Here is a 27,416-nt window from a genome sequence, read left to right as displayed (position 1 = left end):
TCCATTCACAAATCAAAGCTAATCTTCCTCCCAGCCACCACAAGACTAGCAAACTGCTACACAGTCTATCCAGAAAAGATTCCCGCTGCAAAACGAATAGTTTCTTACCTGTCGGTGTAGTTTTGCAGCTTGAAGAATTTTCTGGATTCACTAGCTAGCACACCCTTTGCCAGGAAAGATGAGAATAGGAGGAGAAGAATAATCCGAAGATGGCAACCAAAGTTGGGAACTTTTCGAAGAAGCCCGTCGACGCCAACCAAATGGTGGTGGTATGTCGACGCCCACCAACAACAAAAAAAATAAAAAAGGAAAGAATTACTACAATACCGGACCCAGCCCCTTGATGGCGGAATAATGCACAGCATGTGAATCCAGAAAATTCTGCAAGCTGTAAAATTACACAGACGGGTAAACTATACTTTCACGGTGCTCCCTTTTGGTCTGACCAGTGCACCTCCGGTGATAACCAAAGTATTGCGGTGGTCGCAGCTCATCTGCGTAGATCATGGGTGCCAGCCCCCCCCACGCCTCCTCCCCCCTCCCTCATCGAAGCCTAGCTGATCATGAGTGGCGTCTCCATCTGAAGGGTGGAGCAAGGTATCTTTCAGCAGTGGGCAGAGCCTTTGTTTAGATGTGTTCACCCCTGCAGAGAACACACAATGTCACCAGTTTTGAACGCTGGAGTTTTCAAGGTGGCTCTCGCTCTGAGGCGCTTTTCGTCTCAAGTGGAGCTCAGACCTCCTTAAAGCCTTTCTACCCATACAGCTGCTGCCCCGAGTTCTCAAAAAGATCAGGAACTGTCGGGCCCAAGTCATCCTTGTGGTCCCGGACTGGGCATGGAGAGTCTGGCATCCTGAGTTTCTGCAAATAAGCATCGAACCTCTAATCGGGCTGCTCCTTCAGGAGGATCTTCTGTCGCAGCCGCAAAGGAGGTCCCTCCACCCGAACCTGTCAACTCTAAGCATTCTGGTGTGGAGCTTTAGCGGCAGCAGTTGATGGCTTTCAACCTTCCTTCTGAAGTTTGTAATGTTATTCTGGCAGCCAGGCGTCCCTCCACTAAGACAGTATGTGCCTGTTGGTGGCAGAAATTTGTGATATATTGTACAGAAAAGCCCAAAGACCCTCTTTCTGCTTCCCTTTATGATTTCCTACTGTGTATTTTGACCCTTACCCAGCAGGGCTTTGGTCTGGGTATACCCTCAAAGGGTATTTGTTTGCCTTGTCCGCCTTCCCGAGGCTATCAGACCAGCCATCTATTATTTATATCACCAATTGTATATAGATTCCTTAAAGGCCTTGTGCATATGTTTCCACCTTTCCCCCTTTATTATGCCTCAGTGTGACCTTAATTTGGTTCTCACCTTCCTTATGTATGCTCCTTTCGAGACTCTGAATAATAGCCCCTCTGGCCGCTCACAGTAAAAGCAGCCTTTTTAGTGGCACTTACACCTGCCTGGAGGGGGAGCGAGCTGCAGGCTCTATCGTCCAAAGCTCCCTTTCTGACTATATTCCCTGACAAATTAGTGATTCGCACTAGCGCATTTTTCCTGTCGAAAGTGGTAACACCCGTCCATGTGGGACAATCTGTCATCTTGCCCACTTTCTACGCACCTTCACATCCCTTTAAGGAAGAGAAGCAACTCCACTGTCTGGACCCAAAAAAAAGCGTTCCCGTTTTACCTTGACTGCACGAAAAAGTTCCAGGTGGACGACCAACTCTTTGTGGAGTCTGTAGGTGCGAAGAAAGGTCGGACGGTGCAGAAAAGGACCATCTCACAATGGGTCCCTTTCCGCATCAAAATCTGCTACGCTTTGGCAAAGAAGCAGCCTCCTGAAAATAACTCATTCCACCAGAGCTAAAGCTGATGCCGCTGCATTAGCACGTGGAGTCCCATTCCTAGAAATCTGCCAGGCAGCCACATGGGCATCCCCGCACACGTTTACCAAGCATTGGACAGATTGGTCTGCAGGGGCGCCCACTTAGACCGTTTGGTCCTGCAGGACTGCTTAATCTGAAAATTGTCTGCAGTCCCTCCTCCGTCAAGGTTGTTCCCTTTCAGGGCCCTAGTTTTTAAAACACCAATGTCTGTACTCTTTATGCTGCCATGTTTCTGGTATGGAAAGTCGTGAAAAGTAACTGATATCAGTGTGCCGTGGTAGTGCCTATATAGGTGATGCGGAAGTCACTTCCTGTGCGATCTATGCCAACATCATCATGCAGAGCCAGCTGATTCCCACCTATCAGCACGCTGGGGTATTGCCTGAAGAAAAATCTTTCTTATTCAGTCTGACGTCTGGCAAACTCAAAGGTAAAGAATCTGTGGCTAGATCATGTCTCTACCAGATTAGGCATTGCCAAAGGTAACTAAAATGTCAGATACTCCTAAATGCGACAGCTATATTGAATCTTTAAAATAACAATCCACTATGTACAGTATGATTGCAAGATAGCTTCCGCTACTGTGTTTAATTTGCATTTGCTGCCAAGTTTAGTTGGTGACCTGTTTTCTGCTTTTATTCTTTTATCTTCCATATGCTTGTTGAGTTTGCCTCTTTTTGTATTTCGGATAGCTAATTAGGTGAAAGCTGGAATAAGTCAGCAAGTTGATTTATGTACGAGTACAAGGATGAGTGACAAAGTGCATGTATGATGACTTACTGAATGAATAAATTAATCGGTGACTGAAGAAGCACTTTGCATTGCCAAGGCTTGTTTATTTAAAGGGGCCAGTTCCATTGGTAGCAAAGGAAAAACGTTTAATTACTTCAAGCAGTAGAATTAAGACCTCTTAAATTAAGAGTTTGTACCATGTGAAGCACTTATATAGAAATTTCATCAGTTAGTGGAGTAGACAAATCACAACATGTGTACATGTGCTACCTAGAACTTGCTTCATTCGATTCGAAACAACGATACTTACAAAATTAAAAGGTTGGATGAAGAGTCCCATTATGTGAATATCTACTTTGTTTCAGAAGTTGTTTTAATGTACCCTCTTAAGTGTGTTCTATCTAATTGTATCTGGAAAGTAGTAAAATGTCAGTGTTAATTGACTGAGAACAAAAAAATTGCTGCTGCTCAAAGTATGTCTTCACTGTTGGTTCTATAGTCAAGATATAGACACAGGCTTAGCCCTTTGTCAGACACCTTTGTTCACCCTAAGTTGGCAGGGTATGCCCAGACGTGGGTCCCTTGCTCACTTTTCCACTGGATCCAAGCTAGCCTTGCTGATGAGGGCTGTTAGCCCGAAGCCGGTCCCAGGATGCTGGTTTCTGGGCCAGGGAAGACATGGCTTGGCAGTTAGAGCTGGACTATTCCCATGAGGCACAGGGTCAAGACTGATTTTCTTATAGCTGCGCCTGAACTGGGGTGGCAAAGTGAGCTGCAGAACAATGATGGATTCAACCCAGATCTGTGACTGGGGGTGAATGTTTGAAAAGTTTCAGCGCTGCGTCCATCATCTCCTTGTGTTTGCTTTGTTCGCCCTACATGCTTATGTTGGCAGTCGTCCTCTGGAGACTGCCATTAGGCAAGTCTTTGTGCAGCTGTGATCCAGTTTCATTGCCACTTTGTCTTGAAAGCAAGTGCCATCTTTGTTACAGTATCCTCATCTTTGCAATTGTGCCCCCTTTTTCAAACTCTGATTAGCGTTCTCTATGAAATGGATGTTTCCCCAGAGTTGTATAATATCAATCTTCCTCAGGGAAGGTCTTTACAAGTCTGGGTAAACGAGTGCAACCATTTTTGTCTTGTATATGATTGTTCTGCACCTTATTTATGCTCTTGAATGCTTGTCACGGAATACTACAAACCATTATTCCAAGACAGAAATTCTGAATGGATCCTAGCGGTGGGGGCTTGTATGTCAGTAGAAGTCAGTCACTTAGAAGTGGGAATGATTTGTGTCACTTGTAGGAGATATGCACAGATGTTAGAACCATGTATTGATTAAGCAAGGTCCCCATGAACATGAGTGCCTATCCATCAAAAATTAATAATGGCAAACAAATGAGAAAATGTAATTAATTGGGGCCAATTTTTCAAATTTGGGATTGAGTAATGTTTCACTGTTCAGATGAACTGAGTCGAGGGATAATGCTATGTAGACAGCTGAGCTGAGTCTGTGCAAGCAGCTTTTTGTAGTCGGTTAAGCTCTACTTCAGTAACAACCTGGAATTTGAAATTTGCTCTGTAGTAAAAAAAAAAGTCTGGGAACGTCCTTTGTTACACTTGTTCAAAATAATGCATGTTATTGAGCTACACACTTTTCACTGGCATGGCATTCTTATGTTTACTGTACTTTGTTTTGTGTAATGTGTGCCAATAATAAATTAAAACTCCTTTTGTATAGCAGTTGCAAATGGCCACCACCTCCGCTATGTAGACACTGTCCAGTTGAATTCCTGGGCTTTTGTTGTTGCTTATTTTTAGCAATAGTCTGCCCAGAGTCTTGGCTCTACTTGGTGGCTCCATGCCTAACACGCCTAGCAAAGAAAGAAAGTAAGAAATTGTCTGGAGTACACCAAAAGAGAAAATGTATATAGTAGTTATATTAAGTATAGAGTAGACAGTCTATACTGGATGAAGTGGACCAGAGGTCCAATGTATTTGTTGTTCTAGATGAGGCACTTGTTTTGTTGTGTTTACAGAGCTTTAGGTTTCCATTTCCACAAGGGTTAGCATTTGGTACAAAGGCATACACAATAAAGTAATTTTGATGGCAGAACTAGCAATGTCACAGAAGAGCCTAGCAAGACTATCCCAGTGGAGGGTGCTCCTATTGGGAGGGTGGGCCGCGGGTGCAGTCTCATCTTTCCACCCCAACCATTGCCTGTCAGCATTACACAGACATGAGGTTGCGAGTGGTGTAGGTACAGTAACCTGATGTCGAGAAGCTAGTTGCCAGGCATGGTAGCACAAGACCCCCCTTCCTTTCTCACAGTCACCTTGAATATCTTATGCTTGTATTCCTTGATGTTGCACATCTCATTTACTCTGAGTTGGTTGGTCAGTGAGACGGGCTGTTCAGATGTCTGTGGACAGGAACCAAGAGGATTGCATCGCCTGATGCCCTTCTTGAGGAGGTGGCCGTTTGGTCTTTGATTTGGATGGCAGGGTGATCTACTTAGCACAGAGTTAGACCCCTGGTGCCTCTACGGCAGTGATCTTCAAACTTTAATGCTGCGCTCCCACCCCAGTATAAAAAAAAGATCTTTGGACCCCCCTCACAATTTCCCCTAATTATTTTATTCAGTTTGCAATGTTTAAGTATGTCTAGACCTATTTAAACATTAGAGTTATGTTAAACCTTTTTGAAATTACCCATTACAGAGTTGCTGACTGCTGATCCTTTGTTTCCAGCTTAAAACAAAGCACTGCCCACAGCCTGGTGCCCCCCTGGAATCAGTTAAGGACCTCTAGGGGGGCCCACCTCCCAGCTTGACCTCTGATCTAGGGACTCATTTGGGCGTAAGGGTTTTTTGTTGGCCCTTTCAGCCGTTTGTGTGGATTTGTGTATATTTGTATGTGGTGGTGTTGGTAAGCTGTGCTGTTAGGTTGGGTATGTGCATTAGTGTCGACTAGTAAGGATGAGTGTGATGTTTTGAATGAATAATCTACAGTTTGTTACAGGATGATGCATGCGATCCTCACTGATTGGGTTTTGAATTTGACTTCTGATAGATACTTCTAACTGCAGATTCCTCATCTTTTAAATATTCCCCAGGCATCGGACTGCATCCGGGAACTTATCAAGCAGCACTCCTGCGCGCCAGTAGGTAGTGTCTTTCTGCTCCTTGTCTATATTGTTCTGCTTTGAAAGGGACGTTCTATATCACATATAGGCATCAGTCGCGCATGCTGACGTCAGTTCCATTCTTTACGTGCTACGAGGTGCAGATCCGGAGCTTCTCTTTGACAAGTCACAAGACTTTTATCTCACAAATTCAATGTGTAGGGGAAAATGTCACCTCCCAATGAAGCATTAACACTGATGCTGAAGCTGGACGATAAAGCCAACCTATTGTGCTTTCCGACCGAGTCTGCACCACTTCAATCGAAGCTGTGCCCTGCTCCTCCAGGGCCACATCTTTTGGGTAGCCCATCAGTCTTTTCTCCTACCTCCAAAGAAGGGCCCAAACCCTCCATATTTTATTTTAAACCGATTCAGACAACAGCGCATATGATGCTGGAGATGAATTTGCCCAACCATGCTATGAGGACAATTGGTATGATGACCTTCAGGTTGCCAATGGCCTGGATACCGTGCCAGACACTGGGCATTCTTTGTTTCTGGACCTTGCTACATAAGAGAGTGCCTTCTTTGCCAAGGTCATGCAAAGGGTGGCCAAGGTTCTTGTCCTCCAGTTAGACACTATGGATGTGAAGACTAATGTCCACACTGAGATGCTTAAGCCTGGACAAACTAATACTGAGCCCCTGCTTCTGTTCAATGAATTCCTCTCAGACCTACTACTTGAGGCTTGGGCAAAACCCTATTCTGGACCTCAGGTGACCAGGCAGATAGCAAGGTGCCATCAACCAGTCCTGGGCGACCCGGACTTCTTAACGCTGCACCCCACACCTGAGAACCTAGTTGTTCAGGACTCCACCAGTAAGGACAACTCAACACATTCTGTAGCACGCCATTGGACGGGGGAATCAAAGCATATTGAAACCTTTGGCAAATGTATGTTTTCCTCAGGCAGCTTAGTACTATGCTCTATAAATGAAGCTACATTCTAGTGTGTTATACCCATGCGTTTTGAGGCTACGTCATATAGGTCTTTCCTGATGTCCCTGACATCTGGTGCCCTTTCCTTACACAGTGTATGCAGTATGGTCAGAATGGAGAAAAACTTACCATCCACTGTAGCTTGGACACCACAGATTGCTGGGATAGGACAATTGGTACTAGTGTGGCTCTCTAGAGACATCTGAATGAGGTCATGGGCTTTCCGGGAAGTATCCAGTCAACTTTAGTAGATGGGCCTTTCGATGGCTTTAGCCTTTTTGGTAAGAAGGCAGATTTGGCCTACGAGTGCTTTAAGCAAAGTATAAATTTGCCAAGCGACTGTGTTACCGAACCAAATCAATTTGCCAATGTATATGTTGTAGACCCTGACTGAGGGTTACTGGACTTACCCAGTGTAGTTTAATTAGGCAGAGTAGGGGCATGGTGTGCTCTCAGACCTGTCCGCTCTGCCACATCAATAGTTTTGCCTCTTCCGTGGCTATGGTAGAGGATTCCAATATTGCCAGCAAGTTCAGCCTGTCAGACAAACCCTCAACCTTTTTGTGGCGGAGACTGTGGTGCCCATAGACCACATAGACAGCATACGCAGGACAGTTTTCTGCTGCTACTGCAGCCTAGAAACCACTTTAGTATGCCCTTTGAATACACAGCCACCCTGTTGGAATCCTAGTCAGTCATTTCCTGTCAGGTTGGGAGGCAATATATTTGGAAAAGCAGGTCCTACAGCTTATTCAGCGGTGTTGCGGCCTACTATTTCTTGTCACCCTGCTGCATCCTTCACCATCCTCAGAAGGGCTGATAGAGGATCATCTGTCTGTCCCTCTTGCAGCAGGAAGTACAGACCCTTCTGGCTGTTGGAGCCATAGAGAGGATGCTATTACTAGAAGTAAGCTTTGGTTGTTAGTCCTGCTACTTCCTGGTGCTGAAGAAGGATGGAGTCCTTTGTCCTACTCTACACCTTCTCCCTCTCAGTGACTTCCTGCAGAATGACAAATTCAAGATTCACCCTGGCCCTAGTCTTGTCTGCTCTCAACCCTGGAAACTGGATGGTAGCGTTGGACCTGTGGAGTCCTTATGTTCGAGGCATGTGGGTTGCTGAATTCATGTCTGTGCATAGATCGTCGCCTAGTGTTGGGTCCGGATGATTGCACATTGTTGTCCTGGAAGAGTCTTCGAAGTATCACGAGATAGGTGGCTCCTCCCCTGGACTACAGTGCGCATGGGCATCCTCTCCATCCTCAGATTGTTTTTTTCCGCCATTGGGTTCGGATGTATATTTGTTAACTCAAGTTCGGAATCGATAGAAAACTTTATATTGGGCCAAAAGGCCTAAAGGTATCGTCGGTATTGTCTTTGCGATCGGTGCCGAGTACTCGTTCCAGCTCGATTTCCAGCCGGACGTCGTGAACAAGCCGCGTGGCTATTCAACTCCAAAGGCCCGGTCGACGCCAAAGGCCTTATCGACTAACAAAAATGGAACGGAGCCCATTCAAGAGATGTCCCGTTTGTAACTCCAAGTATCCTCACATCTACGTCCACCCGGTGTGCAACAAGTGCCTGTCTCCGGATCACGATTCTCGGTTCCGGTCCAAGAAAACACTTCGCCTTTGACGCGCAGCGCGGAAGGAAGCCCAGCACACAGCGCCTGACCCGGTAAACATCTTCGATGCTGAGGACGATGAAGGGGTCGAGCAGGAAGCTCATGAGATCCAGTCGGATCCTGCGTCGGAGGTTGACTCCAGTTATGACGCGGAAAATGAGGAGATGGTTGAAAATGACGACGTCTTCGACGTAGGAGACGACGATGAGGCCTTTGGGGCCGGAGAAGATGGCTCCAGCGAGGAACAAGGCCCGCCCGCTGGTATGGGGGCCGACACTAACACACTCAATAAGGCTCAGGTCGAGGGATCGCCACAAGGCCTTACCCAAGATCAAACGCATAGTTCTACAGCCTCGCTTCAAGGCCCGGCTACAGACATTACTAAGGAGCCATCGGTTGACCGATTAAAATCGAAACCAAAAACATCGGTGGCCACAAAACCAAAAGCACCAGATACTAAACCGAAACCAAAAGTAACAGTTACTTTGGTCGGTTCGAAGGCTTCCGGACAGTCGGCTCCGACGAAACAAAAAGGTGCTATCGACCCAGAGAGGTCGCTAAAGGTTGTCGAGCCGAAATCCCGGGCACCGAAGAAACAGGTCAAGGACGTCGACCCAAAGAAGTCGGCGCCGAAGACCGTAAACACAAATAAAGGACTCGAAGCGCAGGACGCTACCGATCCTAAGCGTCGACTCGACAAAGCAAAAGTCAGCAAGGACCTTGAGCACAAAACACACAGTGGCTCTAAAGCTCCCGTCGAGTCGACACAACCATCCGCCTCTTTATCCAAGCAAGTGTCGGACTCGCTGCAGCGCATTAAGGAAAAGGCTATAGCTGTCGGACCGAAGCCCGCTCCGCCCCCAAAGACAGTTGGTAAAACTCTGAAAGCGTCGGCACCGATAAGGTTTATACTGCCGCCGCCAGTGACACCTAAGGCGTTCGCCCCACACACGGCCATTGAAGCGGCCAAGAAGGTGTCCATGGGGCAGAAGCCTACAACTACTGAAGAGGCCACGAAGCATTGACAGCCTCTCCAGGAAGACCAACCGAGGCAATTCATCAACGCCGAAATTGGGAGACTTTCCATTCACAAGCGAAAGATCGTCCCAGAATAGCCAATGGAGTCTTATAAAATTCCATTAAAGAAAAAAAGAGATTCAGCAACATTACCTCTTCTTTCTGAACCTCTGCAAACATATGGCCATGACTTTGCTCCTTCTTCACCCACACATTCAGATGTCGATGTAGGGGATGCTTACAATGAGGAATACAGTTATCCTGTTGACTCTGATCCAGAAGACAACACTGACCAGTGGACAGACGCTGTTGACCCAGGGGAACCACAAAGTGCCCCTGATAGCAATGTCTATGCTGTTAAACCATCACCTACAGAAGACACGGCTGCGTTCAACGCACTTATTGAGAGGGCATCAAAAAATCATGATGTCCAACTCCTTGCTGACCCTATTGAAGTGGACTTTTTATTTGACACCTTCTCAGCCTCAGAAAAAACTGTCAAAACGCTACCCATGCTAAAAGGTGTCATGAAACACGCTGGGGACATCTTTAAGGAGACCACAAGGGCCAGAGTGGTAAACCCCAGGATTGAAAAGAAATACAAACCAGCACCTGGGGACCCTACCTATATCAAGGGACAGTTGCCATTGGACTCGCTAGTTGTTTCCAATGCTCGTAAAAGAACGAACTCGCAAACCACGGGTGATGCTCCGCCCCCTGACAAGGAATCAAAAGTGCTAGAAGCCTCAGGGAAAAGGGTGGCAGCTCAAGCGGTCAATATCTGGCGAATCTCCAACACACAGGCACTCTTAGCCAGATACGACAGGGCTCATTATGATACGCTTGGAACCCTGTTACAACACTTGCCAGATGAGTACAAGGAGGCGGCAGAAATGCTAGTTCAGGAAGGGAAACTTATTTCAAACGCATCTATTAAGTGTGCACTAGACGCAGCAGACACTGCAGCCAGGGCGATTAATACAAGTGTTCTTTTACGTAGACACGCCTGGCTGAGAATCTCCGGCTTCAAGCCTGAGATACAAAGCACCATACTCAACCAGCCAGTTAACCCTGATTACTTATTTGGCCCAGAAGTGGACACCACCTTGGAAAAAATAAAAAAGGACACAGAGACTGCGAAGTCTATGGGGGCTCTACAGTCCCAGCAGTTCAGGGGTGGTTCTTTTTGTCGCTCCAGCAATAGAGGAGCTTCCAGAGGCCAGGTGTCCCAGCAGACACAATATAGTAAAGGAGGCACGCAAACCACCTACACCAAGAACAATAGGGGTGGCTATCGTGGGAACAGCACCAAGGGCAGGGGTCGTGGAAACAACAACTCCCGATCCACCGCCACCAACAAACAGTGACGTCTTGTCACTGCCCCGACCATATAACACAGGTCGGGGGGGAGAATACAACAGTTCCTGCCAGTCTGGAAAACCATCACCACAGACAGGTGGGTGAGGCAGCTTATCCAGTACGGTTATTGTCTGGAGTTAACATCCACTCCACCCAACATACCCCCAAGACACCGTCCTATGTCCGCAGAGCATATACAGTTATTACAGCAAGAGGTCGTAAGCATGCTGCAAAAAGGAGCCTTAGAGCTTGTGCCTGTGGAACAAAAAGGTACAGGGGTGTACTCGCTGTACTTCTTAATCCCAAAAAAGGACGGCTCCCTCAGACCCATACTGGACCTCAGGCCCCTAAACCAGTATATCCTGTCAGAACATTTTCACATGCTCACGTTACAGCAGGTTCTACCGTTACTCAGTCAGGGAGATTTCCTCGCAACACTAGATCTAAAGGATGCATATTTCCATATACCAGTACACCCGTCACACAGAAAATATCTCAGATTTACCATTCAGGATCAACATTATCAGTTCAAAGTACTCCCTTTCGGAGTAACACCAGCACCCAGGGTGTTTACCAAGTGCCTAGCGACAGTGGCTGCACACCTACAGAGACAAAATATCCACGTCTACCCTTATCTGGACGACTGGCTTATCCAAGCAAAGTCGACCCAGCAATGTGCCCTCCACATGTCCCACACCATTCACCTACTTCACAATCTGGGTTTTTCACTAAATTATCCAAAGTCACACCTTCAGCCCGCCCATGTACGGCAGTACTTGGGCGCAACAATAGACTCTGGCAGCCAAAGCACAGCCGAATCCAGTGAGGATCAACAGCATTCAATTGCTGATACAGAAATTCAGACCACAACACTCGCTTCCAGCACGAGTGTTCATGCAGTTGATAGGCATGATGGCCTCCTGCATCTTCATAGTCCCGCACGCGAGATTACACATGCGTCCGCTTCAGGAGTGCTTAGCACGGCAGTGGAAGCAGGCTCATGGGCAATTGAAAGACCTAGTGTTGGTGACCGGTCGCGCATATAGCTCTCTGCATTGGTGGAACCCACAAAACCTTTGCAAGGGCCTACCGTTCCAAGAGTCTGCACCACAGATAATACTGACAACGGACGCATCTCTCCTGGGATGGGGAGCTCACGTACTCCACTACACAGTGCAGGGACTATGGACAATACAGCAGAAAAAGATGCACATCAACCTTCTGGAACTGATGGCAATCTTCATGGCAATGAAAGCATTCAAAGTTCATTTGTGCAACAAAGTAGTGTTGATCCGGACGGACAACATGACTGCCATGTACTACATACAGAAGCAAGGAGGTACACACTCCCCACAGTTGTCTCATCTAGCTCAGAGCATGTGGAAGTGGGCCATTCAGAGAAACATCTTCCTCATGGCAGAACACCTCCCAGGCAAGGACAATAAGATGGCGGACCTGCTCAGCAGGCACAGCCACCAAATACACGAGTGGGAGATGCATCCATCCGTACTCCACCCGTACTTCCAGCAGTGGGGTCATCCAGAGATAGACCTATTCGCCACAAGGAAAAACGCCAAATGCCAAAGCTTTGCCGCCAGGTTCCCACAGTCGCAGGGAAATGCGATATGGATGAACTGGTAAGGCATATTTGCGTACGCTTTCCCCCCAGCACCGCTAATACTGCTAGTGGCACGCAAACTAAGGCAACACTCGATGACTCTCATCCTGGTTGCTCCAACGTGGGCATGCCAACCATGGTACACCACGTTTCTAGAACTCTCCGTGGTACCGCATCAGAGGCTGCGACTCACACCCAGACTCTTGACGCAGAACCATGGCGACATTCAGCATCCAGATCCGGAACAGCTCAACCTGGCGATCTGGCTCCTGAGGTCTTAGAATTTGCCTACTTCAACCTGCCTCCCGACTGTATGGATATCATAAAGGAGGCAAGGAGGCCCACTACTAGAGCATGTTATACGGCCAAATGGAAGCGTTTCGTCATTTATTGTGCTAATAATGACATTCCTCCGCTAGATGCATCTACTCACAACATCATCTGTTATCTATTACATCTATACAAATGCAATCTGGCATACGCTTCCATACATATACATTTATCCGCAATAGCAGCTTATCTCCAAAACAGGAGGCATCTCTCAGTGCCTGCCATCAAAGCCTTTCTGGAAGGACTCAAACGAGTTATTCCTCCCAGACACCCACCAGCACCTGTGTGGAACCTAAATGTGTTCCTTACCAGACTGATGGGTCCCCCTTTTGAGCCTCTCCACTCATGCGAGATACAATTATTAATGTGGAAAGTGGCTTTCCTAATAGCAATCACATCGCTACGACGAGTTAGTGAACATCAAGCACTAACTATCAAAGAGCCATTCCTACAGGTTTACTCCAACAGGGTGGTATTACGCACTAACCCTAAGTTTCTGCCTAAGGTGGTTTCACAGTTCCATATGAATCAAACTATAGAACTACCAGTGTTCTTCCAGAATCCAGATTCAGTGGCAGAAAGAATGCTCCACACACTAGATGTCAAAAGAGCTCTCATATATTACATAGATAGAACAAAAGATTTCAGGAAAACAAAACAACTGTTTGTTGCCTTTTCACCACAACACAAAGGCAACCCCATTTCAAAAGCAGGTATAGCCAGATGGATCGTTAAGTGCATACAGATTTGCTATCAAAAGGCTAAGCGCACATTAACGATCCCTCCAAGAGCCCACTCAACACGAAAGTTAGGGGCATCCATGGCTTTCCTGGGAAACATCCCCTTACAGGAAATCTGTAAAGGAGCCACATGGTCTACCATACACACATTTACCAAACACTACTGCGTAGATGTGCATTCCAAACAGCAGGCAGCTGTAGGACAGGCTGTTCTAAAAACACTTTTTCAGACTGCTGCAGCTGGCACAGGCAGCCGCCGCTAATGGAGGGACTGCTATGTATTCTATGCACAGATATGAATTCAGCAGCCCACATGCTTCGAACCGAATATGCTACTTACCAGTATGCATCTGTTCTTGGCATGTAGGGCTGCTGACATTCATATCGCCCGCCCTCCTCCCCGGCGCCTATAGCGGCTGCAGCACTCTGATTTACTCTTAGCATGGTCATCACTTACTGTACTACACTCCATCTCTGCCACAATGGCAAAAAACAATCTGAGGATGGAGAGGATGCCCATGCGCACTGTAGTCCAGGGGAGGAGCCACCTATCTCGTGATACTTCGAAGACTCTTCCAGGACAACAATGTGCAATCATCCGGACCCAACACTAGGCGGCGATCTATGCACAGATATGAATGTCAGCAGCCCTACATGCCAAGAACAGATGCATACTGGTAAGTAGCATATTCGTTCCTCATGCCTGTCCTTTAGACCCATAGGCGCTACTTGCGGTTCATGGTGGGGTGGGAGCATTTTCAGTTTGCTGTGTTTCCTTTTGGCTTCACCAATGCCCCCTAAAGTGATGGCACTGGTTGCTGCACATCTTTGGAGGTCCGGGGATTCCAGTCTTCTCGTACCTCAAAGACTGGCTGCTAAAAGCAGGCGCACTCCAGGCAGTTGTCATCCTCCTTCAGACTACAGCAAACCTCCTAATCTTGTTGGGGTTCACTAGCAGTATGCAGAAGTTCCTCCTGACTCCTTGTCATACACTCTCCTTCATCTGAGCCATTCCCGTCACAGTGCAGTTTCATGCCTTTAACGAGGCACTGAGAGTCCAGGACATTCTGGCAATGATCCAAATGGTTCAGTCTCTGTCTTGAATCAGTTTTTATGACTCTGAGGCTGGTGGGGCCGATTATCTCCTGCATCCAGCTGGTCAGTAATGCTAGGTTGCATATGTGGGGTCTGCAGTGGGATCTGCGGTCACAGTACCCACAGTATCAGTGGGACTTCTCCGATCACATCCGGATTCAGAGGTGACAATAAAGACCTGCAGTAGTGTGGTCAACCACAATTTGATCAGCAGCAGACCCTCTCCGTATCCCACCAAAAGCTAATAGTGGGGACCGATGCATCGCTTCTGGGTTGTGGGGGCGCTTGAGAGAGGTATCTGGTCTCCGGCAGAGTCCTTTCTCCACATCTGCTTTCTGAAGCTGCAAGCCATTCACCTGGTGTTTTAGGCCTTCCTACCAGGCATCAAAAGGAGGCTGGTACAGGTGCTCATGTACGACACCACTGCCATGTGGTACTAACTGGGTGGGGTACGTTTGCAGACTCTGTCAGGAGGCAATGTACCTCTGGAGATAGCTGGAACACCAGGGGACCCACCTGATGGTACACCATCTTGTTGGTTCTCTAAATGGCAGGGAGGATGATCTCAGCTTAAATTAGGTGGTGGAAGGTCTTTTCCACAAATGGGAGAGTACCTTTTCTTGATCTTTGCACCACCGCAGAGAATGCTAAATATAAGCACGTTTATGTGTTGGAGTTTAGAAAGTGTCTCTCTTGAGACTCGCTCTGCCTATACCTCTCATTTTCCGAGTTCTGTAGAAGATTAGAAAGGTCTAGGCCCAAATCATGCTAGCGGCATTGGATTTGGGCGCAGTGTGTGGTATCCAAAACTCCTGGCCATGAGCATCAGTCCTCCATTCAGGGTGCTGCCTCAGGAGGATCGTTTGTCTCGGAATAGGGTAGGGTCCTGCCCCTGGCCTGCACAATCTTCACCTGCATTCTTGGAGACTGAGCAGCGAAAGCACACTGCCTTTGACTTTCCTCCCTCCTGAGGTTGTAGATGTCATGTGGCATTTTGGCAGCCCCTTACCAAATCAGTATACACCTGCCTTTGGGACAAGTTTGTCGTTTGGTGTGGTAGTCAGCAGATTGATCCACTTCAAGACCGGTTATCTAAAGCCTTGCTTTTTGTGTTGGCTCTAGCCCAGCAAGGACTTTGTTTGGGCACAACTAAAGGGTATCTGTTGGCTCTTTATGCCTTTTTGTGACTGCTGGATCATCCTACTTGGTTAATATCACCTGTTGTGATGGGTTTTTGAAGGGTTTGCTGCATGTTTCTGCCATCTCCCTTTATCATACCTCAGAGGGACCTTAACTTAGTCCACAACTTCTTAATGTGTACTCTTTTTGAACCGCTGCACAACTGTCCACCCTCAAGACCGTGTTCATAATCATCATAAAATTAGGGAGGCACGTGAGTGAGCTGCACAGACTCTGTCAATTCACCATACTGCCCTTTCTTCTCAGACAAACTGGTCTTAAAAACCAGAGCTTCCTTTCTTCCAAAAGTGGCGACTCCTTTTAACGTCCTGCAAAGCATCACCTTACAGGCGTTTTTCATTCTACCTCACCCTGGTGAGCAGGAGGAGAGACTCCATCGGCTGCGTTCAAAAAGGGCTCTAAGCGTTTACAGCAGTTGTACCTGGGAACATTGTGTGGGCGATCAGCTCTTTGTTTGATTTGCTGGAGCAAAGACTGGCAAGGCAGTGCAGAAGAGGACCATCTCTATTGGTGGACCGTGTTCTGCAATAAAATCCACTACGCATTGGCCAACATACAGCCCTTGGAAGGTTTTTAGGCACATGCGGCCAGAGCCAAGGTTTTTACCACTTTGTTGGCATGTGGAAGTGCCAGGCGTCCCTCCACACGTTAACCAGGCACTACTGTGTGGATAACCAGGTATTTCGAGATGAGCTTTTTACCTGCTCAGACCTGCATAGGTTCTTCGTTTTTGCCAGTTAACAGACCAACCACCTTTATATATGCTTATTTATCAATCAAATGATGAAGAATCTGTGAGTAGAAGTATCTATCAGAAGAGCAAGTTACTTACTTACCTTTGGTAACATTTTACCCAGTAGATACTCTGTCTAATTGCAGATTCCACACAAACCTTCCCATCCACCCCAGTTTGTGGACTGGTATCTGTTCTATCTAAAGTGGTCCGAAGTCTAGAGATCTGTACATTGGTCAGCCAATTTGTGGCAAAGTCTTTGTCTGGAGGCTCGGAAAGCCGAGACAATAACTGACGTCGACTGTAATACTTGTGCCTAAATGTGGTTCCACACTTCCCTTCCAAAGAGGAATGATAGTGCGAGCTGCACAACACCACCAACTGGCTCGCAGGGCTGCTGCTATAGAAAGGTTTCAGGATCTAGTCTTACACCTGGGGAATATTCACACTTTCAGAAATCTGCGGTTAGATATAGTAAATATGGTTGAAAGCTATCTGCCTACAGCTTAGTCTCCAAACTGGCTGGGAGGCACTAAGAATTCTTAAAACTGATACTACTCAGTCTGTGGTTATCGCAGTGGCTACGTTTTTACATTGGACATGGAGAATTCGTTTAACCAAAACATGTCCAAGATGATTATTTAAGCCTCCCTCTGTATATATATATATTCTAACTGTAGTTTAAAAAAAAAAATGATCTTAACTTTAGTCTAATGTGTATAATGGAAGCTTGAATGTATAATACCTTATACCCAATTGAACTTAAATTATATTTTTAACTTGTGGGATGGATAGTTGTTTTGCTACAAAGCCCTGGGATGTTTTTACCTATATTAGAGTTTGCAACTAATGACTATATATCCTTGATTATATTGATTTATTTTTAACTTGCTGAAATTTTGTATTACTATTGTTGTCTTTTATGATTCATCATCGAAATAAAGACTTTTTGATTGATTGATAGTAAATATCAAAACGAGCATTACTGGTGATAAGTAACTTAAGATCGAGGGTTGTATGTGACTATGTACATGTGCTGAATGTGGTTGGATTGATTGGTGCTCACACTTTACCACATGTTCACTAATATTTTGTATGAACAATGGGGGAAGGCATTCTGTATCAGTGTGCTGCCTGGGGGGGGGGGGGGGGGGTCTTGAGTTTTAAGCATGAGTTTAGGTTGGGTGTATTTCATTTTGGGTGTTTAATTTTTGGTGTTGTATCTAGGGAGGTTAGTGTGCAGCATGGTTAACCGCAAGTTTTGAATGTTATTGTACATGCTCCGCCGTGAACAGTGTGTTTGGATGTGTCTGCTGTGCCAGTGCTATGCAGGATCTTTAAGGTGAGGTATATTTGGATGTGCCTGAATGTAATGCCTTCTGCTAACTCAGCCTATGCCACTTCTGTAGACCTTCCACTGATTTCTGTAGAGTTTATGGGATAAACCGGCCTCTTGAGAGAATATGTCGGCCAGACTCTTCCAATAAATGACCAAGAACTGCCGATTCAGTCTTTTCCCAGGATATACCAGAGGTAAGCTTACTGTACAACTGAGACAGTATTCTCATACTTTATAGTGAGAGACAAAAAGCAGGGGAGACTCTTTCGAGTCTCAGTACCCCGCATCTGCATGCAGTGCAACTGATAATGTGTGTTGGGTAGAGTTGCAGTTTACTGGTCCCCGCTTACTACCAAGGGTCACATCTTTCCTCAGCTTTCTTTAACAGCTTTCTGGTCCTTCTTTTCACGCCATTCAAGTGACGTTGCCCACTTCAGATTTCAAACTTATCCATTCTTGCTTAGAGCTGAGGAAGCCTGGATGAAGATGGGATTCCTGAAATAAATAACTTGCAACAAGCCTTTTCACTAATAAGGGGTACAAAACTGAAAAGACATGATTAAGCATTCACTCTTTACAAGTAACCAGTATCCTACAGGTGGAGCCTCTTAAGAATGATCAGATGAGGTTCAACTCTGGATCCTAAGGTTTTTAAACCTGGCTCCTTGCTTAGACTTGCTCTTTGTACCTGGTCAAATCCCTTAAAGTTTCAGTGACACAGACTACTTCAACAATAGAAAAGTTTACAAAAATGCTGGGAACATGTAGTTTGAAGTACTACATACTGGTAAGGGTCCTCAGTGAGTTAAGCGCTTGTGGCAGACATTTGGGTGTGAATTCCTAGGGGGCTAACTCAGCCTGTAAATGCTAAATGAACCAGGGCTTTGTTAGTGCCACTTGTGCAACAAATAACATTTATTTATTGGCAGAGCAAGGGTACATGAACAAAACACCCCCATTCGAGGGCACAAGATGTTGGAGAAAGGGACCAAGATGTTTTATTAAAGGCCTGGCATTGCCAAGGAGATCCATGTTGGAGGGTGGAAAGAAGGAAGGAGCATAACAAGAGTGGGAGGGCCTGAGAGTAACAAGACAAGGAGTATAAACATTGTAAGATTTCACAAAGCGCATCAACTCGACTACGTCTCATTGTGAGAAAGCCTGGGGCACACCCTATACAGCTAGTCCTTATGGTTGAGCTGCAGAGCAGCAGCTCTAAGCTAATAATGTGCATTCTGTGCCCGGCAAGAGTCAGTGTTCTAGGCTAAGCCCAGTGCCTACAATATCAGTGAAATCCGAAGGATGGCTCTGCTGTCCCTGTCTTGAGCCTGTATTATCTTTGTTGACGGAACGCTTGCTCTGCTGCCTGACAGTTGACCTTGCAATATTCAAAGAACCAGAGTTGTTAGGCTTAAGGCTCTCTGAAGTGTTGCTAGTTACTGATTGCTCTTCAGTCAAGGACCTGAACATTTAAGATATTTTTAACCTAGAAGATAGTGCTGCAGGCTGAGCTTTAAGCTAAGTATCTGTGGAACCTAATCTGCAGTTTGAGTTCTGGGTATAAGTAACTCTTGAGGTAGGCTTAGCTGGCCAAGGCCCAAATTGTTTGGACCTGTGTTCCTTCACTGCTAGCTCTGCTATTGGGAATCTGGGCCTATAAAATCTATGTAGACTGAGGGATAGATTTGTTTAGCCTGATGGGTATTGCTTCTGCTCTGGGTTCAAGCCTGTAGATCTGTGCATCCAGATGTATAGCTCTACTTCCTGAAGCAGAGGCCCTTATGATCCACTTAGCCTAAGAGATTGCTCTGGTGTCCGAAGCCTGCACAAGTAGGACCACTGTATACTAAGGATTGCCTCTAATGCTTGAAACCTGACCTGCAAGTTATGTGCAGGGCAGAGAATGGCTCTGCTTCCAGGGACCTGAATCTTTAAGGTCTGTCTAAGATCAGGTATTGCTATTTTGTCTAAATCCCAAGCATGTTAGATCTACTGAGCCTGGGGGGATAACTCTGCAACACAGACAATAGCCATTATTCTTTTCTACCTATGGCAGACTGAGTTGAAATAAAGATGTCCCAACCAATGTCCCCACCAGAGCTGATAGGGAGGTGGGGCACAATGAAGGTTGCATGGAGGTGTAGTCAGTAACACCTTGTGTGCTCCAACAGAGTTCCACAGTGATGTCTAATTGCCACAGCAAAGGTCACTTGTCTCTCGTTTTAAGGCACGTAATGAATGTCTTCAAAAAGACACTGTCCCCTCCCCCCTCATATGCTTCCCTTCCCAAAGCTCTGCCTATGTCCCAACTGTAACTGGGGTTTGAGAAAACGTGTCTATGCCCCTCCAGTGAATAGCCACGAATGTCTAGAGACTCCTCTTCCACCTTTATCTTCCTGGAAGCCAGCTGATGGAATCCTACACCTGAAGCCCAGAGCAGGTGGTCCTTGCTCCCAGAGATGTTCCACAATCCCAAGGACAATTACATCCTCGGGGGTTTAGCGCGGGAACACTTGTGAAAAGTTTCAATCTTAAGTGTACGCCTTGCTAAGGTTTCAAGAACACTAAGCGATGAGAGTAATCTACTTTGTACACTGTGAGAAACTAAAAAATGCCTAATCCTATCTAATACCAATTATTCAGACACTCAACTTGGAATGGCCCACCGCAACAGCCACTGAAACTGAGAATTATATACAAAACCCAAGGAGTATCTTATTTCGTCACTGTAATAATTCAATAGTCACATGTAGACATAATCAATCCAAACAACATAAACTCTTCACTGCAGGCTTGCTTCTTCTTCCATAATCTTTCCTGGTCTCACGTGTATATAGATGCCCTATACTTGAATACAACAACACTAAGCGATGAGTCATCTACTTTGTACACTGTGAGAAAGGTTTGCATGAGATCCCCATTGAAGAGCGTTCAGCCTGTCCCAAACACCAGAACCACTTTCAGGTCCTGTTGAGGCTCCTGAAAGACATACTCTGCCTCCTCCCTTGCATGTGTTGCAGGAAATTGCTGGGTAGGACTCATCTCAGTCTGTCTCCTCGGAAGTTGTGGGGGTCCTGAAATCCTTTTACACTTCGGTCTTGATGAACTACACTGAATGTAGTCATGAACTACACTGAATGTAGTCATGAACTATCAACCAACCTAGTATTTACTACAGTTCATCCAATTTGCTTCCCATATGCTCCAGGGAAGGATTGTTGATTCTACAGAAGCAAACATCAACACAACTTCAGTCCTGAACATTTTCCAACCCTCATTTTTCTTTCTTATCACTTAGTCATTAATCCATCCATCCATCCATCATAGATTCTGAATCACAGCCTCTCAGACTAGCCAGAAAGTCTCTCAAAAGCTCCCTTGCTCCAACACATTAACCATGCTAGCACTCAACAGTCTGTACATGAGAGGGAGCAGAAGAGGCCCTCAGACTAGAGTTGATGGGCCGCTGCTTCCACGATGGGTCATGCATCACCACTTTGATCTCTCAAAGAGCTAGGTGCTGCTGAAAGATGTGACCCTTGTAGGTAAGCGAGGTCCGGGAAATTGCTACTCTATTCAACACACATCCGTTATATTGCATGCTCGTGTGTGGTGTTAGAGAATTGGTGGATTTTCTGCTGCTCTTTCATACTAGAAAGGTTGGTATGAGCTTTTGGTCTCTTTGGTAGAGTAAGCTTACCTCTGGTATATTCTGGGGTTCGTTTGCGTCTATGCCGCTCTTATAGGAAGGCTTTGTATGAGACTGTGTTTTCTTTTGTATGGTGAGATTGCTTGCTGGGTGCACCAAGGTTGGGGATGCTGTGGTGAATGAGATGAGTAGTCACTCTAGACAAGTGCAGTTTCACGGGTGAGCTAATCCGTTCCATATTGACACCCACCAGCTCTCACCCTTCAGTGTATGACGCACAGAACCAAGGACTGCAACATCCACATGTAGAAGCTATAAAACATGCTTACCTAAAGCAAACTGAACACCCCTTCAACCAACCCTTCCTATGACGTAGCTTGTTGCCCCTTCGCTAGTGCCTTGGAATGCCTCACAATAAGGTATGAAGTTCTAAACAAATACAGTTAAAAATGAACTAGGACTTCCAGGGCTTGCATCTTAACCATTCTGCTTCATTCTACCCTGTCCTTCCTTTTGCTTTTCAGGGTACGGTTGTGTGCTGGTGTCACACACCCGACCCACTATTCTGCTGTTTATTTAACGGTGGACAGATCCTGCTCCATGGTCTTTCTGACCACCTGCTATGTTCGTCACGATTTTGAGAGTGCAGTTGCAAACCTCTGCTTTCTAGATACGCACCATCCTTCAGAGATACCCTAGGATTTATAGGAAGGACGTTGTATTTTGGTATGAACGAGTGTTTGGTCTAAAGTAACCTTGACTGCAGAGGAGATGGAATATTGCTTACTTGGAACATGCGGGGCAACATTGGACTTGTGCATGCTCTGTGGGGAGGGAGCTCTGAGACTGGCTGCAGTTTGTCTCTGATATAATTTGTTTTCCTCCTTTTTTTTCTTTCTTTTTTTGTGCAGGTTACTGTTTTGCCATTGTGGCCCGTGATGTAGCCAGGACTTGCCTGTGTTCGTCCCCACTGCCCCAGAGGCCCTTGAAAGGTAAGGGACTGTTTTACACACCCGGGGCAGGGGGAATTAAACTTCTATTGGTGTCATGACTTGTGGTTAGTTGACTGAAACGCTGACCGAATGCCCCATGTCACTTGCTTGTAACTGGTTCCCCCTTTGGCAGGAGTTTGGAGGTGCCGTTTGTGAAAGAAACATGATGTCCTGGGATAAACTCGGTGGAGTTAAACCTCTGACCTTCCTCTATTCGGGCCATTGCCTGAATGCGAGTGATCACTTGATAGTATTTGGGACTCAGCAGTCTGGGGCGCAATGTATGCTCATTTGGGTGAGTAGTGTATACAAGGGATAGTCTAGCCTGGTCTTTCAGTAGGATTCCTACTGGTCATGGCTAGAATTGTGTAAACCCTACTTTTCTTGAACCCTTTTGCACCAGTCAGCTTTTTTGTGCTTGCAGTACTCCCCCTTCCTCCTACTAAGTTGTGCTTGGATAAATCTCACTGTTCTCTCACTTCTGTCTGAAGCTGCTCTCGTCCGTATGAGGCTGAGGTTTAATGACTTGTCTATTTTCAGGTTAGAATTATTTTTGACTATTGACATGAACCTTTTGCATTTGAAATGGTAATGCTGTGATATACAAAACTGTTTTACTGCATTGCGAAACTAGGCCTCGATAAGATAGTGACTCCATTTAGTTCTTGGGGCATCATAAAATTCATTGTGGGTTTATATTTCTTATTGACACCGCACACAGCAAAATGTGATCTGGAAGCCTTTAGTTACTATTCAAGGCTCCTGCTTGATCACTGTAGGCTATTAATTTGAGACTTTTTATTGTTTATACAACAAGATTTGTTTTGACACCTGCGATGACATCAAGTCAAGGGGAAACTTATTGATATTCATTTAGGGTGATAGTGTTTGGATGGTGGCAATATGACATTTAATAATAATGTACTGTGATTTGACAATGTGTTACAATTGCTCACCCAATCTTGACTGTGTGAGTTCCATCAATTTCCATTGTAAAACGTGTTCTAGAAAGCCTGGATTGTAAGGGCAAGACAGTTTTTCTTGGAGTCTCTATTAGGGATGCAGACCATCTCTTTATTGATTTGCTGCACACTCTGGAATTATCATTTAAAATAGATGCAATATTAGAAAAATCTGAAGAAATTGATGAACCTTTGACAATTGATTTCTTAGTCTTATGACTGATCTTTTGAGACAAACTATAGTTTAGCTTTCTCTATTGCACTTAATATTTTTAATAAAACTTAATGGTTTTCGAATATACTGATCTCTAACCCTTTTTAAGTCAGTCTTTTTTAGGTCTCGCCTAGACGAAAGCAAAAGCGAAGCTTTTGCTGTCTAGGGAGACAACTTATGTCGCCACTTTCCAGGGATTCCGGGGAATGTAGACAGCAGACTGTGACGAGCTTGTCCTCCTGGCGATTGTATCTCGTGAGCGCGCACGTCGCGTCGCCGTCCCTGCTATTCCCATGCACAGAAATGCTCCCGCACGCATGCGCACATACACACACTGCATACACACACACACACACGCACCCCCCCTTTAACAGACACACGCGCAGACAGACACACGCACGCACAGACACACTACAACAGACACACGCGCACACCCCACCCCCACTCACCCCTCCTCCTCCGCAACACACTCACCTGTTCTGGCGGTGCTCGGCGTGCCTCTCGGGCGGCGGTGGCGCTTTGCGGGGCTCTCTCACCACATGAGAGCCCCGCCTTCTTCATGCGCCCGGCCGCTCTTCACCCGGTCCCCCATCTCGGGACCGGGACTCGATCAGGAGCCCTCGGGGCTCCTCGGACAGTGGCTTCTCTCTCGCGCCGCGATGGGGGCGGGACTTCCGGTTAGGGCGGCGCTGCGATTGGCCGGCTGCCCAACCGCTTCCGGGTCGTCGCAGGCAGCGCGGCGGCCCGGCGGGAAGCGGGAACTTGTTGTTTCAGTGTTACTTATGGTTGTCCAGAGCAAACTCGCGTACTAAATATTTTTCGTCTGAACAGTATTTCTTCTCATTAAACCTACAATACTATCGGAACACATCAGGGGATATCGCATACCTTTCTTAAGAAGCAAAAAATAAAAAGCGATATAAGACATCACTAAGACAACTGTCGCAGCTACACCCCCGTGAAAGGGGGGGGGGGACTATGAAATTAAAGTTTAAAGTTTAAGGCTGGTAAATTGTGGTCTGATTCATCCTGCTTTTAAAATTTCTCGGATAGCATAACGATTTTTTGTGTGCATCTTGCTGGTTCCTAGTATTTTAAGTAATTTGTTAGGAGATAGGGTGGGGAAGCATTTCGCATCCTGTTAGCCCTGTCTGCCGTTTGTGTGTAAATGTAGAAATATTATTCTGCAACCGTGCTAATGAGTCCTTTGTGGGGGCTAACAGACTTGCTTATTAGGATAGGGGTTTCAGTGGCGTGCGTATTTGGAATGGGAACAGTACAAATGCTAAAATGTGTGCATTACTGGCAAGTGACTGGCCATTGCTTCCACACTGTCTACATGTGTTTAATGGTTGCCTCGAATCGCTGCTGGGAAGCTTTTTTTTTTTTTTTTTTTTTTTTTGGTGTAAGAAGTTTATTCGCACTTAGCATATATGAAAATACATTACAAGTGAGTCGCCTACAACCAATGGTGGCCGGCTACAGTTGTTCTTGCCCAGTCGGGCTCTCTCTGTTATGTACACAGCCCATCAGCCGACATCCATAGGACCGGCGGCGTTTAACATCGTCATCATATACACTTTCCAATTCAGTGCGCCAGCTATGTATATTCTTGCCAGTGTTCACACATTTTTTGGTTACTTATTCTCCCAACTGTAAACTGGATGGTGTCACCCCTAAATTAACCCGGAGTGTCCATCAAAAAAAAAAAAAAAAAAAAAACCGTATACTCTGTGTCACAGCATCCTCCCTCCCTTCCCATACCTCAGTATTCTCGTACACCCGTTAATCACACTTCATGTAGTATTTCTAATCATTCGCGTCCATTCCCTCTTCACTGCCCCGTTCCAGCAAGTAGGTTCTGAGGTATTCCCAATAGTCTTTGGGTCTCGATCTGGCTGGCAGTTCCTCCTCATAGGTGTTCAGAGTGTCGCGACAGTACACCATATCTTCTAACCAATTCTTAACCTCTGGCCCTTTCGTACTGTTCCAGTGCATTGAAACCCTTCTTTTCGCCAGCAACAACGCTACCGCACAAAACTTTCGCCTCGTCGCTCTCAATGTTGGTTCAATACCCAAGAGACACATCTTGGCATCACATAGTAAAGCAGATTCTAACATGGCATTCAGCATTTGCACCACTCGTACCCAGTATCTCGCCACCTTGCTACAATGCCATGCCAGGTGCATGAAATCCGCCCCCTCCTGCTTACACCTTTTACACTTCGAATCCTCTTGTAACCCATATCTCTGCAGTCTCTGCGGTGTATAATACACTTGGTGGAGGTATTTGTAGTGTATGATTCTCAGGTTACCGTTTGGTGTCAGCACGTCTGTTAGCTTGCATGCTGCTGCCCATTCCTCCTCCTCGATGGGTGTCACTAGTCCCTCGCTCCACCTAACTCTAGCTTTGTCTGTGTTGCCCCCTATCGCTCCCTGTAAGCTAGTGTATAATTTAGATACCAGGTGCGATGCTGCAGGCGTCGTGAGAAGGAGTTGTAGGGGTGCTAGCGGGGTCGGCTCCTCCGGATGCGTCGGATAGTGTTCCCTAAGTGCTCTTTGGAGCCTATAATAGTTAAAGGTGAATAGTAGGGACGGGTTGCTGATGTATTGCATTTCATTTATCGTTTGGAAGACCCCATTGGGATACAAATCACCCATTGTATCTATGCCCGCCCTCCGCAGCAAATCCATGCCCACCTGTTCCTGTGTCACTGAGATATGTGGGTTGTGTGCCAAAGGCAGAGCAGGGGCATACAGTGGCAGTGCCTTAGCTGCCTTGCCCATCAATCGCCATGCTTCCGTGGTGGTATCCACCGTGTTTATGTCTCTGTCATGTAGCTTGGGGCGTTTATGTAACAGTATGTTCACCAGTGGTATCGGGTCTGCATCTCCCGCCTCTACCGCCACATGCGTCAGGAAGGGTACCTCGTGATGCCAATAATGTGCAAATTGCGCTTGGGCGCACAGATAATAGAGATAGAGGTCCGGTACCTTGAAACCTCCCTGGGCATACGGAAGTGTCATGGTGCGTAGTTCCAGTCGCGCTTGTTTTCCGGCCCACAGCAGACTAAGAACTAAGGAGTTGATATTGCGAAACACTACCGCCGGCGGTTTTATTGGGATATTATTAAATAAATATAAAAATTTGGGCAGTATCACCATCTTCACGATTGCAGTCCTGTCCGCCAGGGATAACGGGAGTTTATTCCACCTTTTTATTTTGTCCCCTAGGTCCTCTAGCGCTCGCCCATAATTGGTGCGTATAACAAGTTCTGGGTCCCTGTGGAACCACACACCTAAGTATTTCGTGGGTTCCTCCTGCCATTCAAGTGGGTAGTCCAGGGGTATAGGGTGCGTGCTATCCGTCAGGGCTAGAATGAGCGATTTATCCCAATTAATTTGTAAACCGGAGTGGTTCCCAAACCTAATGTACTCCCTCATTAGTGGATTCAGGTTTTGTGCCGGGTTTTTGACATAAAGCACCATGTCATCTGCGTATAACGATATGTGGATGGGGCGTGACGGCATCTGTATGGCTGAGTAGTGATGGTGCTGTCGTATTTTACATGCCAATGGCTCCAGGATCAATGCAAAGAGCATCGGCGAGAGCGGGCAGCCCTGCCTCGTCCCTCTGCATATCGGGATGGGTGCTGAGACATGTTTGTTTATTCGTATGCGTGCCGACAGATTGTTATACAGCATTGAAATCCAGCCCAGGAACAACGGGGGGAAACCCATGCGCACCAGGACCGCCTGTATGAAGGCCCACCCGATTGTGTCAAATGCCTTGGCAGCATCAAGTAGCACTGC

General features: G+C 46.4%; 1 protein-coding gene across 9 annotated transcripts in view; it reads left to right on the top strand.

Moving 5' to 3' along the window:
- TNRC6B (trinucleotide repeat containing adaptor 6B) overlaps positions 1-27,416 on the top strand; it is a 1,174,734-nt gene that overhangs the window by 98,342 nt on the left and 1,048,976 nt on the right. For all 9 annotated transcript variants that reach the window (XM_078683361.1, XM_078683372.1, XM_078683380.1 and 6 more), the window contains exon 2: positions 22,347-22,427. Coding sequence is in view for 6 of the 9 variants with exons in the window: in XM_078683380.1 (XP_078539506.1) it covers positions 22,347-22,427 (81 nt within the window). In the remaining 3 variants the exon portion in view is untranslated. The remainder of the gene's footprint in view (positions 1-22,346; positions 22,428-27,416) is intronic.

The sequence above is a fragment of the Lissotriton helveticus genome, chromosome 1_1 (genome assembly GCF_964261635.1).
Source record: "Lissotriton helveticus chromosome 1_1, aLisHel1.1, whole genome shotgun sequence".
NCBI lineage: Eukaryota > Metazoa > Chordata > Amphibia > Caudata > Salamandridae > Lissotriton > Lissotriton helveticus.
The sequence above is the reverse complement of the archived record's forward strand: the minus strand, read 5'-3'. Positions and strand labels throughout refer to the sequence as shown.